Source organism: Equus caballus, chromosome 11 (assembly GCF_041296265.1).
Source record: "Equus caballus isolate H_3958 breed thoroughbred chromosome 11, TB-T2T, whole genome shotgun sequence".
Lineage (NCBI taxonomy): Eukaryota > Metazoa > Chordata > Mammalia > Perissodactyla > Equidae > Equus > Equus caballus.
This window is the reverse complement of record NC_091694.1, coordinates 47,590,366-47,608,691: the sequence shown is the minus strand read 5'-3', so window position 1 is coordinate 47,608,691 and position 18,326 is coordinate 47,590,366. Positions and strand designations below refer to the sequence as shown.

Below are 18,326 nucleotides of genomic sequence, written 5' to 3'. Positions count from 1 at the left end.
GGCTGCCTGACTTCTTTCCCTCTCTCCCTCTTTCCTTCCATCCCTTCCTTTCCCCCTCCCCCCTCCCCTCCTCATTTAGTGCCTGCCGCCCCACTGAGTGTCCCCTCCTGAGTGTCTGGAGAAGGGCAGGTAGAGTAGGACACAGAGATGGCTCAGACGCAGTGTCAGCATCCACCCCAGTCCCCAGCACAAGCAGTTCATGGCCCGGGGCCTGCTATTCCAAGGGCCATGGGGTCAGCTGGGAAGTGGACAGGCCTTTTTGTCTGAGGTCAAGACCAGGCCAAGGGGATGTGGCCACCACAGCTCTGGCTGCTAGCAGCTCTTGAGTTTTTCCTTAGAAAAGACAGCTCCTCTTAAAGGTGGCGAAACAGTGGAGCCTGAGATTGGTGGGAACTCTGCATGGGGTAAGGCTGATCTGTTTGATGGGGGGATTGGCTGGGGTGCTTGAGGGGGCCGTGGGCCTGCCATCTGTGGGGGCCTCTTGCTGTCCAGCCCGGGGCCTGGCTCCCTGCCCAGAGCGATTTCCCAGCTAAGGGCCTGTCAGGAAGAAGACTCCGATCAGCCTTCGGGGCGCAGCGACTTGGACTGAGCAGGAGGTGTGGGCTCCGAGGACGCCCAGCCTCCACCTCCCACCTCCAGAGGGAACCCCGAGGACACCCAGCCTGGGCTGAGACCCAGCCTGGGCTGAGGCCCGGCCAGGCAGGCCTTCCTGCTTCAAACCGGGGCCTTCAGGACCACCCAGGGTGAGCTTGGGCAACCCATTTCCCCTTTTTGAGCTCCAGTTTCTTCACCAGCAAACGAAGCAGGGGGTTGGGGGAGGCCTCTGGCTCTGGTGCTTGGAGAGCTAACACAGGACCCCTGCCCTGCCCAGGCCCTGGGGACCCTGCATTCAGGGCCTGGGTTGAGGTTGAGGACAGGGGCTGCAGGGGGCTGTACTCCAGGATCAGGAGTGGGCTCAAGTTCTCTGTCTTCAGCATTGTCGGGACCCACCCCCCAGGGGCCTCTACCTCTGAGGAAAGTCCCCTTATCGTCCTCATTTCTCAGATGAGGAAGCGGCCCCGGAGAGCTGAGGCACTTACCCAAGCCCCGTGGGCAGCAAGTGGCAGAGCCAGGGATGGTGACCGAGGTGGGCTCCTGTCAGGCTTTCTTGCTGGGTCTCGGGGAACCCGATGACACTGTGTAACAGAGGTGGCCCTTACCTTGTCTGGGCACCTGCATCCCTCTGCACATTTCAGGCAAGTGGAGGTATGACTGGGGCAGGACAGATCGGGGGAGAGGGGGGATGGGGGGATGGAGACGCCAGCCAGACATGGAGATTGATAGGGCACAGGTCGGAGATGAGTGGATGGAAGGTCGTCTACAAGGTGGGGTGGGGGGGGGTCCTGCTGTGGGCTCGGGCTCCTTTCTCTTCTGTCCTCCAGGCTGCAGGCCCCCAGGGGCTGTGCTCCCCACCTGAGGATGGAGGTAGGGTGGGGAGAATGTTTGGATATGGGGATGTGTCCCTGGTTTTGGGAGGGCTCCGGCCTGAGGCCACTCCACCCAGGCCCTGGCCCGAGCCCCCAGCCCTGTTCTACCAGGTTCGTGGGGGGGCTGACAGCTTTATCTTTGCGTTGTGATGAGTGGCCCATGTGGTTTCCTGCCAACAGCTCCTGTTTCCGGAGGCCCAGCACAGCCCAGGCGGAGCCAGGAGGGGCAGAGGGGCTGGGCCTGGGTGGCCGCACCAGCCCCGCCTCCATCTATCTTTGGGAATTTATTTGTCCACAGGCTCCGCTGGCCCACAGTTCATTGCCTGCCAGGGGCCAAAGCTGCTCTGACCACCAAGGATTCTCCCTCCCATCCCAAGCGCCTCCACTGACCTCTGACTTTTGACCTCTGGCCCCGACTGCCTTGCCCTTCCTAGAAGCTCTGCTGTAGACGTGGGTATTGACGCCTGGCTCCCCTCGAGAGCAAAGGCTGTGCAGGGGGCTCAGTTCTCAGCCCCCCAAGCTGGCCCACCATGGCACGGCGCCTCCAGGATGAGCTAGCCTCCTTCTTCTTTGAGTACGACACGCCTCGAATGGTGCTGGTTCGCAACAAGAAGGTGGGCGTCGTCTTCCGCCTGATCCAGCTCGTGGTTCTGGTCTACGTCATTGGGTGAGTCTGGGTCCCCTCCCTGCCGCCCTCTTGTACCAGCCCCCAACCTGGGCCTGTCCTCCAGGCTCTGGGATGCCCCCCATGCCCCCAGAGAGCCCCTCTTTGTCTTCATCCGTTGTCGTCCTTCCTGAAAACCACGTGCTAACTCACAGTCAAGATGGGGACACTGAGGCAGAGAGGGGAAGCCCTGCACTGGGCCATCTGGTGAACCGGAGGCAAACCTCTTGCGTTCTGAGGAACCGACTGACTGTTAACAGTTGCAAGTGGTGAGTGAGTTGGAGGCCATGGCCCCAGCGAACACAGCCAGGGTCCGTCCACCTGTGACCTCCCAGCCAAACCAGGCTACCAAGAAGTGGAGGCCACATCCCATTTTATAGGCCCTGCTCCCACCTGCTCTGCCTAAATTAGAGGCACCCTGGGACATTTGAGATCCCCAGAGCAGAGAAACCCTCAAATTTGGAACCCCTGGTGCCTTAATGGTGGTGTGTCAGGCAGAGGTTGGAGGTCAGTTCCGGTCCCAGGGATGACAGCTTCTTTCTGGCATCTTGGGACCTGTCCCACTGTCCCAAGAATGCCGAGGCAGAAGTAGTGTGGGATTCCCTTGCAATCTGTCTGTGCTGGGGACCGTGTAAAGGCCGTCTCCCTGAAATCAGTCTAGCTGTCCTGGGAGCCGAGACAAGCCTGGCAGGGGCTTGCACGCGTGCATGCTTGTGTGAGCACGTGTGTGTGTGTGTGGATGTGTGTGTACCCGAAGCTCTGTGTGGGTGCGCGTGCCCTCATGCATCTGGATGTGTGACCAGTGGTTGTGGCTGCTGGGTGTGTCCCTACGCTGGGTGCCCACATGTGCATTCCCTGTGGCTGAAGTGGCTGCGTACCTGATGCATGTGCCTGTTGCGGGGGGCGCCTCATGCCCACTCACAGTGACTGCAGAGGGCTCCTGGAGGCCCCAGGGCCACTGAAGGGGTTCAGCCCTTGCTGGGGGTTGAGGGGCACCTGGCAGCCCTGGTCTGACTTTACTATGTGATTCTAAGGGCCCTGCCCCTCTGGTCTCCATGTCCTCATTTTTGCCGTGGGACCAAACCAGGACTCTGACTGGCACCCAGGGCAGGCTGACCAAGAGGCCAGATAGTGACCACATAGTCCTGCTCTCCCCAGGGCTTCTGGCATCCAAAACAGCCTTTCCTCGGCCCCACCTGGCTGCCAAGGCCTCAGAGCTGGTCAGGAGGACTCAGCCCTCTGACACCTTGTGGCCTCTGCCTCCCTCCTGTTCACAAACCAGTTTGACATCTGCAATGTTATTTGAGCTTGTGAGGGAAACTGAAGTGCAGAGAGGAGCCATGGGGTTTCTAGGTCACACAGCAAGTTCCAGTTAGAACTGAGGCCTCCTGACCCCCAGGCCTTGGCTCTGCCTCTCCTTTCCCACCTCATGAGGGCTCTGAGAACCTTTCTAATGGAACACTGATGGTGTGACACCAGGCACAGGACAGGCCTAAAAGTCCACCACTCGCTGCCCTCTGGACCTGCCAGGGGAGAGAGAGGCTGCCTGCCAAGGCACAGCCCGACCCTTGCCCAAAGAGGCTGGGAGAGTGTTGTCCTCACTGAGACCTAGGGCTCCCTATTTCTGCTGACCGGTCAGCACTGGCAGCAGCATCAGTGCCCTCTTAGGTGCTGGCCATAGACTGTCAGAAGGAAAGGCCAGTCTTCTCATCCCACTCCAGCTGCAGCACACACCCTGAGCCACCATCCAGTCCTGAACACATACCTCCAGTGATGGAGACCTCATTACATCTTTCCTTCCCCGCCTCCCTCCCAAGACAGTCTACTCAGTGTCCAAATGGATGTGGCCTTCTAAGCATCTATGAGGCTCAGAGACGCTGAGTGATTTCGCCTGGATCTCACAGCTAGACAGAGGCTGAACCAGGATTTGAATCGAGCTGTGTGGCTCCGAAGTCAGCCTTGATATCCTGGAAGGGAAACGTCCTCAGAGAGGGGCACTGACTTGCCCAGTCACATAGCAGAGGGAGGAAGGCAGGGTCCCTGGCAATACCCCCAGCTCCACCCTCAAGCGCAAGCTTCTGGCTCTGGCTTGGGCTGGGACTCTTGCTGTCTCTGGTGCCCTCGTCTGGCCACTGCCCATGGCTGCACTGCCCGTCAGGCAGGAGCCCACAGCTGCCGAGCAAAACCACCCTGGACTTGGTCTTGCTTTCTCAGGCCTCGGTTTCCCAACTGTTCCACGGGGCAGGGGTGGACGGGACCCCAGAGACAGGGGCACAGCCCAGACGGGGGAGGGGCAGACACAGAGACAGAGTAGGACAGAGGGACAGACGTTGGAGCCCAACCTCTCAGATGGAGGGAAAGACGCTGAGACTTTGAGGTGGAGAGTTACTGGACAGAGGCAAGGAGGCTGAGCTGCTGACAACCCAAATGGACTCGGAGGGGGGAAACTGAGGCTGTGTTCTCTCTTGGTCACACTCTCCCAGGAAGTCCAGGGCAAGTGGAGGGAGTGGGTGGGCCACCCTGGTGGGATGAGCTAAGGCTGAGCTCTTTTTGGCTCAAATTAAAGTGGTTAATCTGCAGTTAGAGCTGTCTCCTGGGAGGCGATGAGCTCTCTGTGACTGGAGGTCTGCAGGCAGTGGGCTGTCATCCGTGACCTAGCAGGCCCCTACAAGGGACATGTCCTGGGAGATGTCCCTCCCTGGAGGGGTCTGTTCGGGTGAGGAGAGAGGACTGGCTGTAGCACATGGGAGGGTCCCAAGGGGATCTGTGAATGCTGCTTGGGAAGGAGAGCCTGGGAAGACTTCCTGGAGGAGGTGACACAGTAGTGGAACCTGCCTTGAACAAAGGCCTGGGGGCTGTAGGCCAGGCAGCCCTGCTCTTGGCTTTCCCTTAGGCCCCCCTGAACACCCCCCACCGCTACAGAGCTCTTGAAATCACCTGCTCCTGAGATTTCCAAATGGATCCTGGAGCACAGCAATCAAGGATAAGGATAGATACAAATTATTGCTGGGAGAAATGCGTCCCAGGACATCTCTACTGCATCGTCTCTGTGCCTAGTGCTGTGGCAGGCTCCATGGAACCGACGTGGGGTACAGAGTGGGCAGAGGGAGAGGGAGGAGCTGAGGATGAATCGGCCAGAGCTCCTTTGATTGGTTGCTAGTGAAGAGAAGAGCTATTGATTAGTTTATGTAACTGAAAAGTCAGTGCAGGCTTCAGGACTGGCTGGATCCTCCATGAGGAGGGCACAGGAAGGGCAAGTCCTATGAGGAGATGAGGAGTTCAGGCTGGTCCCATTTCGGTTCTTAGGGAAGCTAGGCATGATCTTCTCCTTTTCTTAGCTCTGCTTTCTTCTGTGTAGGCTTTATCCTCAGGTAGGCTCTCTGTCCTCAGAGTGGCAAAATGGCTACCAGCAGCTCCCGGCTGACATCCCACCAGCTTAGCCACCCCCTGGGCCCATGAGTGTCTGCTTCTCCCGAGTTCCAGCAGAAGTCCCAGGTCCAGCTCTTACCAGATGGGGTTAGGTCACGTGCCCATCCCAGAACCAATCATCGTGGCCAAGGAAAGGGAATGCCCTCATTGGTGGAGCCTGGTTGTATGTTCCCACTGTTCCAGGCACTCCTGCTGGAAAGCAGAGTGTGATCAAAGGTCCTGGGGCAGGGAAGGAACAGCAAGAGAACAGCTAGGGAACATGAAAGGAGCGAAGGGAGAGGAGGTGGGGGGGGGGGTGAGCAGGGCCACCAGCTCAGGCCTCTGAATGCCAAGCTGTGGAACGTGGGCTCTCTCCTGCAGAAAGTGTGGAGCCATGGGAGGGTGTCTAGCAAGGAAAGGCCTGGGCCAGGCAGACACTGGAATGGGGCTGGAGGCCATAGGTAGAACAGCCTCGAAGAGGCAGCAGTGACAAGAGGAGAGGATGAGGCCGCGCTGAGGCAGAAGCAGTGAGCATGGAAGACTGAGATGGTCATCTGGTGGGCCCCGCCCTGGCGATAGCGCTGCTCGGCTTCTGCCCATCAGTGCTGCAGGGGACACGCGCCCAGCATAGCCAGAGTTTCTGACTTCTCAAGAGCAGTGGGAAATTGGAATTTACGGGTGAAAGGAACCTCTTGGTTTTTAGAGGTTGATGACTCATTCAAAAACTTTCAAAACATGAATCGTCAGCCTGACTTGTCTACAGACTGCCTGCCGGGTAATTTCTGAGACCCCAGGGTGGGCCCGGCTCTGCGCTCTGTCCCTCCTGGGCCTGGAGTCTGGTCTTGCCCCTCCCCAAGGCTGCTCTGTCCAATAGCATGTACCCCATCTGCTCAACTCCTGCCTGCGGCCCTTAGTCACACCCTGTGTCACCAGCCACGTGACCTGTCCTCCTAGCGCCATGCCAGAGCTGCCCCAGCCCCTCTCCAGTCTCAGCCTCCACACAAGAACCCCTCTGGTCCCTTGATGAAAACCGAAGGAGGGCAGGAAGGACAAAGGGACCCAAAGAACGTGGGCATGACTGAGAGGGAGGGTGTGAGGATGACGCCCAGGCTTTGAGCCTGGGGAACGAGTAGATAGATAGGGCCCCATCCTCCCTGATGAGGGCACCAGAGGAGCAAGTTCTCTGGGGAGAGGAGGCTCTCAGGTGGGCCTGTTGACTTTTTGTTCCCAGATAGGATCCACATGCCATAATGTTCACCCTTGTAAAATATACAATTTGGTGGTTTTTAGTATAATGACAAAGTTGTACAACCATCATCACTATCTAATTCCAGAACATTTGCACTACTCCAAAAAGAAACCCCACACCCCTTAGCAATCAGTCCCCATTCCCCCTCCCCACACCCTACTTTGCCTGTTCTAGACATTTCATACAAATAAAATCGTACAATATGTGGCCTTTGTGTCTGGCTTCTTTCACTTAGTGTAATATTTGCAAGGTTCATCCTTCTTGTAGCGTGTACCAGTACTCCATTCCTTTTCTTTTCTTTTTTTTTGAGGAAGATTAGCCCTGAGCTAACATCTGTACCCATCTTCCTCTGTTTTTTTTTTTTTTTATATGTGGGACTCCTGCCATGGCATGGCTTGACAAGCAGTGTGTAGGTCCGTGCCCAGGATCCAAACTGGTGAACCCCGTGCCATGGAAGCGGAGCAGGAGAACTTAACCAATACATCACCGGCCAGCCCCTACTCCATCCCTTTTTATGACTGAATAATATCCTATTGTATGGAAATGCCACATTTGGTTTATCCATTCACTGGTTGCTGGACATCTGGGTTGTTTCCCCTTTTTGCCTCCTATGAATAACGTTGCTGTGAACATTCGTGTTCAGGTGTCTGTGTGAGTGTATGTTTTCAGTTCTCTTGAGTATGTCCCTGAGAGTGGAATTGCTGGGTCCTATGGTACTTCCATTTTTAACTTTTTGAAGCATTGCGAGACCGTTTTCCAAAGAGTTGAGTCGCGTTTGAGGGACCTGTGAGATGTCTGGGGTAGGGGCCAGGGCAGGGGGAAGGAATCTGTGTCACCGAGCTGTGGGAGATGGAGACATTTATACAATTCTTTGAGTGCAGGATTTTGTTTCGTTTTGTTCATCTCTTTATTTTTAGTGCCTAGAATGGTTTTTGGCAGGTAACAGGGGCTCGATAAAGATTTGTTGAATGACTAAATGAACGTATGGAATTAAATCTCGGAGGAGAGTGCAGAAGTGGAGAGAAATCCGTGGGCCCTAGTATGTCGGCGACAGCTCACATGAAGTTCCACCTGAGCTGAGAATGGAAGCCAGGAGGATGAGGGCAGAGCGACATTTAAAGAGGAATTAATGAAGGAAGACTAGAGACAGTGACAAGAAGAGGATTATTTCTTATGTGCCTACTGCATGCCAGGCACTGTGTTGATTTCCTCAGAGAGAACTCATGGGAATGTTCCCCCAAAGAAGCACCTAGACTTTTTCTCCCTGGGGCCCAGCCCACAGCCCACTGCGTGGTACGGCCTTGCTCGTATTTGTTGATCAAGCAGCATCCTTGAGGTAGATGGCATCACCTCTGTTTTACCGAGAAAGCCAGGGCTCAGAGAGGTTTGGTCTTTAGCCTGAAGCCACACAGCTGGTGAGTTGCAGTGCTAGTACCTGAAGCTCAGCCTCTGTGAGCCCAGATGCCACCTTCTCGGCCACTGTCTCATGTGGCCTCTTCCGTGAGGAGCTGTTGGAGAAGAGAGACTCAGGACGGGGTGCTGCTGAGGACGAGGAGGAAAGAATGGGAATGAGAATTTCTAGAAGAGGAGGGGCTTCTGAAGATGCCGGGGCATTTGGCATCCGACCCCCTTGGTGGCCTTCCAGGGGTGGTGACCGCAAGGCCAGGTCAAGGCGAGTGTGGCTTTAGAGGGGTGGGCCTGGTGCCATGGTCATTCTATTATTATCAGAACCAAGGACACTGATGCCAGATTCCCAGATTTGACTTTTCCCTCTGACCCGCAGGACTGACAGCCCCCAGGAGCAGACATGGCGCAGAATGGCTGCATCAGCCCCAGCATGCAGCCTCAGTGTGGCTCCTGGCAGACACGTTGATGCCAGGCTGCTCAGTGGAGGGGGACAGGGCTGGGAACCTTGAGCCTGGTCTGCCCTTCTTGCCCTCTGGCTCGAGAGGGACACTCCCCCGGCCTCAGTTTTCCCATCTGTATTGTGAGGAGTTGGTATCGGGCAAAGAGAGAAGTACAGCTGGGACGTCAGGAGTGGGGGCTGCCAAGAGTGAGGCCAGTGACCTCTCCTGAAAGTGGGGTTCAGAATGCGGAGCGGCTCCCCCATCACCCTTAACAGCAACTTCTAACTTGGGCGTGGAGCCAGAGGCCTTCCTGGAGGAAGAAACCTACGGAGAGTGGGGGGATGGGGAATGCCCACCCTCCCTGATAGGGCGGGAGGCAGGCCGCAGGCTCAGGACACTGAGAATTGGGAACCTCTGTCAGCCTCACCTGCTGCCATTGGGACCTGCAGGGGGCAGCAGTGACTGTGCTTAGGCTTGGGGCGGGGGGGGGGGGGGGGGGGGTGGCTTGGCTCCAGCGCCAGGCTGGGGGAGGCGCTTGGAGAAGGAGAGGCGTGGACCATAGGAGGGGAGAGGAGGGAGGACCTTGATGGGTTGCCTTCGTGGGCCTGGAGCAGGGAGACAGGCCCCAGAGAGCCAGCAGTGACTCTGGGACTAGGAGGCCTGGAGAATTCTATTCCTGAGCTCTGGGGGACAGGAGAGGGGCTTTGAGCTCTGCTTGGACAGTGGGCTAAGTGTAAGACGAGGGGTGACAGAGGCATAAGCACACCTCCTCATGGTCAGACACAATTACAGGTGTGCTCACAGATTCGCGCTGGAGATACACAGCTACACACTCTGATGGGCACCAGGGACAGGCACACACACACAGAGTTACACTGAATCTCCATGGAGAGTCTTTCCTGAAGGAAGGGGACCACACCCTGGAGAGAAGTGTTATTCAGGGCGTTCATTGTAAGCAACAGAAACCAAACTGAAACTGGCTTGAATGAAGGAAGGGAACTTATTAGCTCATATAACTGAAAAGTCCAGAGGTAGATTTTTTCAAGATGTTTCAGGTATGGCTGGATCCAGGTGCTCTAACAACACTGTCAGAAGTCTGCCCCTCTCCATCTCCCTGCTTGGCTGTCTTCTAAGTTGGCTTCATTCTCAGGCTTGCTCTCTCCATGACGTAGCAAACATGACTAACCATAGTTTTGGTCTTGTAGCCACCTTGCATAGCCACTCAGCAGAGAGAATGTCTCTTTCCCAGTAATTCCCAGAAAAACCCTGGCCTCACTGCTGAAACTCCCTGGGTCATGTATCCATCCTTAGACCCATCACTGTTGCTAGGGTGATGGAACATTGATTAGCAACCTTGGTCATGTGCTCCCCCTGCAACCTTGGAGTTAAGAGGGAGGTCAGCCCCACTGAACCTCCCGGATTGAAAGTGGAGAACCCAAAGGAACAGGGGTTCTCAATGCTGGGAAGGGAAGGCCAGAATTTCCCAAGAAAGTTGGGAGACCTCCAGCCTGAGCCACTCCCACAAGGGCCTCAGATGCTGCAAGTCCTTCAGAGGGCCACTTGGCCGGTTTCCCTTTGAGTCCCCCTCCCAGGGGCTCCAGCATGGCTGAGATCGCACTAGCTAACATCTATATAGCACTGCCTCAGTGCCAGGCCCCATTCTAAGTGCTTTTACATGCAGTAACTTGCAACCACAAGTCAAGAACAACTGGTACTATTATTGTTATTCCCATTTTACGGATGAGGAAACTGAGGCAGAGAGGGATTGAACAGCTCCCCCAAAATCACACAGCCCATGAGTAGTGTAGCTGGGATCCAAATCCAGGCTCTCGGGCACCAAAGGCCAGGCTCTCAGCCCTTATGATCTGCTGTTTCTAGGTAGGAGGACCTCAGGAAGGAAAGAGCGCTCTGGGAACAAGGATTGTGGTCCAAGAAGCTTGGCTCCCAGGCCCCAGCAGAGCGTGCTCTTGGAAAAGGATCTGAAAGCATCCTTCAGGGGGTCTCCTCCCTGGCAATTACTACTTTCATAGTGAAAAGAACCGTGGCACTTCTGGCACAGGCCAGCTGGGGGAGGCGGGGGAGGCCCTCCTGCCTCCAGCCCCAGATGCAGCTTTAGGAGCAGAGAGTGGCTTGAGATGCATCCAGGGAGGGGAAGGGACAGGACCCGACATGTCCAGCTGGTGCCAGAGGGGGCAGCAGCCCACAGAGCCACGTGCCATCCTTGAATGGCCCTGCCCAGCTCCACCCCCCCATCCCCCCGCAGGTGGGTGTTTGTCTACGAGAAGGGTTACCAGACCTCCAGCAGCCTCATCAGCAGCGTGTCTGTGAAACTCAAGGGCCTGGCAGTGACGCAGCTCCCAGGCCTGGGCCCCCAGGTCTGGGACGTGGCTGACTACGTCTTCCCAGCTCAGGTGAGCTGGCTCAGAGCCAGGTGGGGCTCTGTCCCACCTCCCTGTGGGCCAGTCCAGCTCCTCTCTCTCTCTGGGCCTCAGTTTCCTCACTGCGAATGAGGCAGAAGCAGCCTCGTAATATCAGCCCACTCTGACATCAGGGGTGTGGAGGCTGCGGGGCGTCATGTGACTTCTAGGGGTCTACTGGGGCTGTGCTTGAGTTCTCGAGGCTGCTCTCCCAGCTCAGAGCCCTGCCCTACCTTCCCCGTGCGCCTCACTTCCAGGGCGACAACTCCTTTGTGGTCATGACCAATTTCATCGCGACCCCAAAGCAGGCTCAAGGCTACTGTGCAGAGGTGAGAACTGCTGCCCATCCCCCCTTCTTGGACCCACAGGGAAACATAACATGGAGGAGGAGGTCTCCTTGGGCATTGGAGGTGAAGCTGGCTAGGCTTCCCGCAAAGGCCACAATGGTGGAATTTCAAGCATAGATTCACACAAAGTAACTGTCCACCATGGACAGTGCTGAGCTTTCCCTCCCAGCTGTGTGCCAAGCAGGATGCTGAGCCTCAGTGCCTGCCCAACTCCTAAGGCCCAATCTCCCTCTGTGCCGCCGCTCCCCTGTCAGCTGACATGGGCAATGGAGCAGCTGAGCATGAGACCAGAGTGTGTCTTGGGAGGGCACTGGGGAAGGAGGCTGCCAGCAAAGGTTACCCCAAAGGGGTCTGAGACTCTACCCCACACCCTCCCTAGGGCCCTGGGGGCGGGAGGGGCTCTTCTCAGGACCCCACCCAAGAGGCCTGGCGCCAGCAGCTCTCCCCTCCCCCAGCACCCGGAAGGCGGCACGTGCGCGGATGATAGCGGCTGCATCCCTGGGAAGGCAGAGAGGAAGGCCCAAGGTAAGGTCGGTCTCCTCCCATTCCCCTCCACAGCCCGTCAGCTTCAGGCTTCCTCCACCAGGAGGTCCTTCCTGCTCTCTCCCCTCCTGCCACCCTGACCTTGGCGTGCCCTTTCCCATACCCAACCACATTTCTGTCCTCAGGCTTCTGCTCTTGGGTGCTCCGTCACCGGGGGCTCCTAGGGATGGGGCGTGGGGCGGCCTCCTCTGCACCCCCAGCTTGGAGTGGGCACCCATGGGTTCCTCCATTGCTCCAGGCATCCGCACGGGCAAGTGTGTGGCCTTCAATGACACCGTGCAAACGTGTGAGATCTTTGGCTGGTGCCCCGTGGAGGTGGACGATGACATCCCACGGTAACGCCCCGTCCTTCCAGGGAGCTAGGAGCAGGTCCCCAGCCCAGACAGAGGGGCGTCTGGATCCGTGTGCTGGGAAAGCTCTGTCCCTCTTCTTCCAGCCCTACCCTCACCCCATCCATGCCCAGGCCAGAGATCCCCCTGGTCCCCAGTCAAGGGCCTGAGAGTCCACCATCATAGCACACCCCCCCTCCACCCATCCAAGGCCACAGGAGGATCCTGTGGGCTCTCACAGCCCCACACTGCGCCAAGCTTGGGCGGGCACCTGGGGGACGCTGGGCGAGCGGGCGGTGAGTGAGTGTGGTCTCCTCCAGCCCTGCCCTTCTCCGAGAGGCCGAGAACTTCACTCTCTTCATCAAGAACAGCATCAGCTTTCCACGCTTCAAGGTCAAAAGGTTGGTGGGAGGAGCGGGCAGCAGTGCCGGCAGCTCCCCGAGGCTGTGCTGTCGCCCTCCACTCCTGCTAATTTCACTCCCGAGGCCGCAGCCGGGGCCGGGCCCCCGGGTGGGCCGCCTTCAGTCTCCAGGGGCTGTGCAAGGGGCATTTCTGGAGCCCGGGAGGCAGCCCCAGAGCTTCAGGGCACGGTGGGCACCCTCCCAGCTGGCACACCGCCACAAACGCCCTCGGCTCCCATAGGCGCAACCTGGTGGAGGTGGTGGATGCCGCCTACATGAAGACCTGCCTCTACCACAAGACCCTGCACCCGCTGTGCCCTGTCTTCAAGCTCGGCTATGTGATACAAGAGTCAGGCCAGAATTTCAGCACCCTGGCTGAGAAGGTATGGTGCCGGGGGCGTGGGGAAGCCTGGGCCCCCAGATCACCAAGCCAACAATGCCTTTCCAGGCCTAGTTACCCCCTCCCACCAAAGCCTCCCAGGTCTGGGCCAAGTACATATATATGAATCTATTCTCTAATATTGGGGGCCCCCGAGGGTCAGTCCTGTGTCCTCAGCAGGGCCTGGCGTGGACCTGGCACACAGTAGGTGCCCAGAATGAATGGATGTGGGCAGACACTGTCACCTGGATGTCTGCTGAGGTCCCACTGTTGCTTATTTTATTTATTTATTTTTGAGGAAGATCGGCCCTGAGCTAACATCCGTGCCAATTTTCCTCTATTTTGTATGTGGGATGCTGCCACAGCATGGCTTGATGAGCGGTGCTAGGTCCACACCTGGGATCCACACCTGGGATCCAAACCGGCAGACCCCGGGCTGATGAAGCAGAGCATGCAAACTTAACCACTACACCACCAAGCTGGTCCCCACTGTTTTTTAAATATTGGATAAAAGCAGCTTGAATCCCATGGCCCATGTTCCTGAGAATTCCGTAATTTGTGGTTCCAAGAGAAGGGGTTCCTCGTAAGGAGGACAGATTTGTCTGACTAGGATCAAATCCCAGCAAGTCCCTAATGAGCAGGGTGACCTCAGACAGGTCTCTTACCTTCTGTGCGTCTGAGCTTTTCATTTGTAAAGTGGGTACAATCATAGTACCAGTCTTGTGGGGTTGTCTTGAGGATCAAGGGAGTTCCTGCGTGGGACAGCACTTCAGTACCGCCTGGCGGGTGGCCACCCTATTATGTGCTCACTGTCAGCCTGCTCCTGCAGCTGCCTATTCAGGCTGGCAATCAGCCCCTTTTCTGTGACATTGGGCACATGCACGCGCTCATACACACACACACACACACACACTCGCTCACAACACATTTATCTAGAACAGGGGTTAGCCAACTTTTTCTTTAAAGGGGCAGAGACTAAGTATTTTCAGCCTTGCAGGCCGCGTGGTCTCTGCTGCGACTATGCAGGTCAGCCACTGTAGGGCAAAAGCAGCCACAGACTTGGGTAAACAAATTCAGCCCTCGGGCCTCAGTTTGCAGACCCCTGGAGAGGGTTTACACTGTAGCAACACACACGACCAGAAAGCTGAATGTTAGGCCTCCCTGTTCCTAAAAATCTCCCTGCCAACCCCCTGGGAACTTCTCACCCGTCACCATCATCAGGTACCAGCCTCCTGCCTAGCTGCCCAGCTCCACATCTGCCTGACCACTTCCCAACTCTGCGGTGGCTCAGCAAACCCGTCCTGTCCCTGAGCCTGGCCGTGCCCAGAGGACCTTTGTATTCTCAAGTTTTCTCTTCCCAGCCCCTGTCTTTTCAGACTCACTGTTTAATTCAACAACTATTTACATGCCTCCCATGCTGTGACTCATGCTAGGAACTCAGGAGTCAGTGATGAAGGAGACAGACAGCCCCACCCTCGTGGAGTATACTGTCTTAGAGGAGATGGGTTAACAGTCACACAAAATAAATATATGATTACAAAGTGACTAATGTTCCAGAAAACACAGAAGGAATAACGGGGACATATTTTAGACTGGGGGTGGTGGTCAGGGAAGGCCTTTCAAGGAAAGTGATCAAAGGATGAGAAAGAGCCAGCCTTGTGGGGAACTGGGGGGAACTGCCTGTGCAAAGGCCCTGAGGTAGGAAGAGCTTGGTGTATTCTAGAAACAGTCAGAAAGCTGGAGCGTGACGGGCGGGAGGTGGGGCCAGAGAGGATGATAGGACCTCAACCCTGAAGCAGCTTCTTGGCGTCTCTTCTCAAACAAAAAAAATGCTCCCTCTTCAAGAGACTGCTGGCGCCAGCTATAAGGCAGGAGTCTCTTGATCCTGAAACCCGGGATCTTAAATGCCTGTGTCCCTGGCAGGGCGGGGTGGTGGGCATTACCATCGACTGGAACTGTGACCTGGACTGGCATGTGCGACACTGCAAACCCATCTACGAGTTCCACGGGCTGTATGAAGAAAAAAATCTGTCTCCAGGCTTCAACTTCAGGTGCCTGCCCGGCCCCACCAGTACACCCTTCCATGGGGGCCCACAGGCTCTCCCACTCCCAGAACCCCTTGAGGCCAAGCAAGTATCCCTGGGAGGGGAGCAGAGGAGCCCAGGCAGCTCCCAATCTCTTGGGATTGGTCAAGCAGGGAGCCTGCGGGGAACAAGACCTTGGAGGCCTAAGCCCCTGCTCCTGGCTCTCGGTCCCCTGGAGGCCCACCTGGCCAGGACCCGCTGGGGTAATTACTGACATCAGGAGTTAGGGTGAGGGTTGCATACAGCTCTCCTGGAGTGAGGCTGGGATCCTGCCAGTGGCTGTCCCTCTATATAATGTTGGGGGGCATGGCCGTCCTCATGGCCCTCTAAGGGCTCCTGCATCCCTGATGCTCTGCGCACTCGGGACCCAAGACAGTCCCCCATCACCCTCTCCTGCAACCTCACCCCTTCCCCCAGGTTTGCCAGGTACTTCGTGGAGAACGGAACCAACTATCGGCATCTCTTCAAGGTGTTTGGGATTCGCTTTGACATCCTTGTGGATGGCAAGGTGAGAGTCCGGTGTGAGGGGCAGCCAGAGACACATTCTCTGTTCCTGTGAGTGCCTGTTGGGTGTCTGTAGTTACAGAGACAGGAAGTTGGGTGGTCTTCACTCAGATAACAGATGGACCTGGGTACCACCGGGGGCAGGGCTTTCCAGCCTGTGCCCTCACCTCCCTCACTCTCTCCCTTTGTCCAGGGAGGCAGAGCCAAGGTCAAAACCCAGGGCTCCTGACCAGCGGTTGGGTCCCTGTATAAAGCCAGAGCAGTGGGCATGTGGGCAGCAGGCTGTGGGGCCAGCCAGCAGTGGAGGGTTGGGAAGCCCTCTTGCACCCCGGGCTTCTGAGGAAGGCCTTTTCCACCAGGCCCCGTCTGACTGTTAACCCTTCTCCCCCCTGGGCCCTGCCACCAGGCTGGGAAGTTTGACATCATCCCCACAATGACCACCATTGGCTCTGGGATTGGCATCTTTGGAGTGGTAAGTGTCAGGCTCATGGCATCACGGTGCGGGGGTCAGTCCTGCCTCTTCCAGATCTCAGTAACAGCAACAAGTCTCTTGCCCCAAAACTTGACTGTAATTGTCCATCCTTACTGATCCCACCCACCAGACTAGAGCCACAGTATGTCTGAGGAAACTGAGGCCCAGAGCTGGGGCAGGACAAAGGTGGGATGGGGCAGAGCCTCGTGGCCCTCCAGGACCTGAGGTCTGGGTAGGCAGGGATCAGCCAGGCCCCCACAGTCAGTAGGGACTCAGGTGGGATGTGGAGGGCTCTGTGCCAGCCCCCAGATTGCCACCCTCCCCCTGCCCCGCCCCCAGGCCACGGTTCTCTGTGACCTGTTGCTGCTCCACATCCTGCCCAAGAGGCACTACTACAAGCAGAAGAAGTTCAAGTACGCAGAGGACGTGGGGCAAGGGGCGGTAAGAGAACTCCCTGAGTCCGCCCTTCAGAGGCCTTGGGTTCACATGTCTGTGTTGGGGGCCCTGCTGCTCCCCCGGGGCTGACTTTTGTCCCCTCAATGCTTACACAGGGTGAGCGTGACCCCACGACCACCAGCTCCACCCTGGGCCTGCAGGAGAACATGAAGACATCCTGACCCTCCGCCCCCGACTCCTGACCGGATGCAGCGAGAGCCTTTGGGCCAGGGCCCTGGTGGGATCCCAGCCAGGCAGAAGGGTCTCCCAGGAGCTCTCCTGCCCTCCCAGCCAGGCAGACACCAGGTCGCTGGCAGCGCAGGGTGGACACTGGGAGAGACCTGTGCAATTCTGGGCTCTGGCTCCAACTCCGCACCCTCCAAGGGAGCCTCAGCCCAGCCTTAGCCACTCCTGGTCTGGAGGGCCTGGGCCTGCACGGGGCCCCACTCACACTCCTGTACCCGAGCTTTGCGCTTCTCTCTCCAGGCCCTCAACCATCCCACTGCCTCGGTGTTTCGACACCTGTGCTCTCCAGTATGGCAGCCACTAATTACAGGCAACTATTTAAATTTAAATTAATTAGACTTGAACTCCTCAAACTAGCCACATTACAACTGCTAAGTAGACACATGTGGCCGGTGGCTGCCATATTGGACAGCAGAGAACATTTTCAGTATCAAAGAAAGTTCTACTGGACAGCTCTGCTTGAGCCCTGTTTCTCAGTGGCCGCAGGTTTCCCTGGGGGGCTTATCAACAGTGCAGCCCCCTGCACCCACTCCAGACCTCCTGAACCAGAATCTCCAGGGCCGGCCACGTGATCTGCAAGGATTGCAAACTCCGAGGGCCATTTTAAGGACCTATGTTGAAGAACCGCCCCTGATCCGGTATCAGACTTGGCCTGGGCCTGCCTCCCCTGGCAGGTGCAGGCACTGCACAGGTGTGTGGTGTGCTCACAAGCCACACGGTGTCTCCTGCACACCCCCCGCCCATCTACACTGTGTATTTGAACAGCTTGGGCCCAGCAAACACAACCATCTGAACACACCTACACCCTCAAGCACAGACACATGGTCCATGCCACGTCACCTCCATGGGGCTATGCTTCTCCCCAAGTGTGTCAGGCCAGGACAGCCCCTTCTAGCCATGAATCCTTACTCAGCTACCTCCGGCAGCAGAGAGAGCCGTGGCCCAATCCTGGGCTCCCTGCTTGTGGCCCAGCCCCAGCGCCCAAGGCCTGCCTGGCTCTGTCTGAACACAGGGTCTAGGGAAAGCGAGAGGTGGAGAACAATAAAGGGAATGAGGACAAACCTCTGCCTTCTGCACTTTCTCCATCCCTCTTTGAAACTCAGTGTCCCCATCTGTACAATGCAGGTTGAGCTGGGCAATCGTTGAGGTCCTTCTGGATCTATCGGCGGGTGGTGACGAGCTGACCCTTATGCCCAAGCCCAGCAGGGCCAATGCTGGGGGTCAGCTCCCTTCTTTCCATGGGCAGCTGTTCTGGCATAGCCCCAACATTGGAGTTCTCCCCAATCCTCCACAAGCCCCTCCCACACTGTGAGAAGCCTGGCACTGCGATGAGCAGAGAACCTCAGGAGTGGCCTCATGAAAGCAGGGCTGACAAGGGGCTGGCTGTCCCAGGAGGGAGACCTGAGGGAGTCCCAAAGAGGGGAGGAAGGTCTCGAATGGAGACAGCGTGGAAGGGTTCTCCAGGGGCCCTGCTATGGGTATGACCTCCAGTGTGGACTAAGAGCCGGATAGACGGGGGTCTCTGGGCACCCGCA

The 18,326-nt window shown here is 57.1% G+C and overlaps 1 protein-coding gene across 7 annotated transcripts; it reads left to right on the top strand.

Annotated features, from left to right (window-relative positions):
* The first annotated feature begins 285 nt into the window (after positions 1 to 285).
* Positions 286 to 17,852, top strand: P2RX1 (purinergic receptor P2X 1). 7 transcript variants are annotated; one of them, XM_070226475.1, is made up of 13 exons: positions 315 to 404; positions 1,765 to 2,133; positions 10,898 to 11,045; positions 11,309 to 11,380; positions 11,854 to 11,923; positions 12,180 to 12,276; positions 12,591 to 12,671; positions 12,913 to 13,054; positions 14,974 to 15,101; positions 15,552 to 15,642; positions 16,045 to 16,110; positions 16,450 to 16,551; positions 16,662 to 17,852. In XM_070226475.1, the coding sequence occupies exons 2-13, from the start codon at positions 1,997 to 1,999 to the stop codon at positions 16,725 to 16,727; spliced, it is 1,200 nt and encodes a 399-aa protein (XP_070082576.1). In that variant the 5' UTR covers positions 315 to 404; positions 1,765 to 1,996; the 3' UTR covers positions 16,728 to 17,852. The 7 variants fall into 7 exon arrangements, 5 of the variants coding, with proteins under 5 accessions (XP_070082578.1, XP_070082576.1, XP_014583500.1 ...); XM_014728014.3 differs by lacking the exon at positions 315 to 404 and adding an exon at positions 704 to 743; XM_070226477.1 differs by lacking the exon at positions 16,450 to 16,551 and having other exon boundaries at positions 286 to 404.
* Positions 17,853 to 18,326: the final 474 nt, after the last annotated feature.

Coding starts and splice junctions, on each gene's coding strand:
- P2RX1 (XM_070226475.1), top strand. CDS start 1,997: ATGGCACGGCGCCTCCAGGATGAGCTAGCCTCCTTCTTCTTTGAGTAC. Junction 11,381..11,853: donor CTCAAGGCTACTGTGCAGAG/GTGAGAACTGCT, acceptor CCCCTCCCCCAG/CACCCGGAAGGCGGCACGTG. Junction 16,111..16,449: donor GGATTGGCATCTTTGGAGTG/GTAAGTGTCAGG, acceptor CCCCGCCCCCAG/GCCACGGTTCTCTGTGACCT.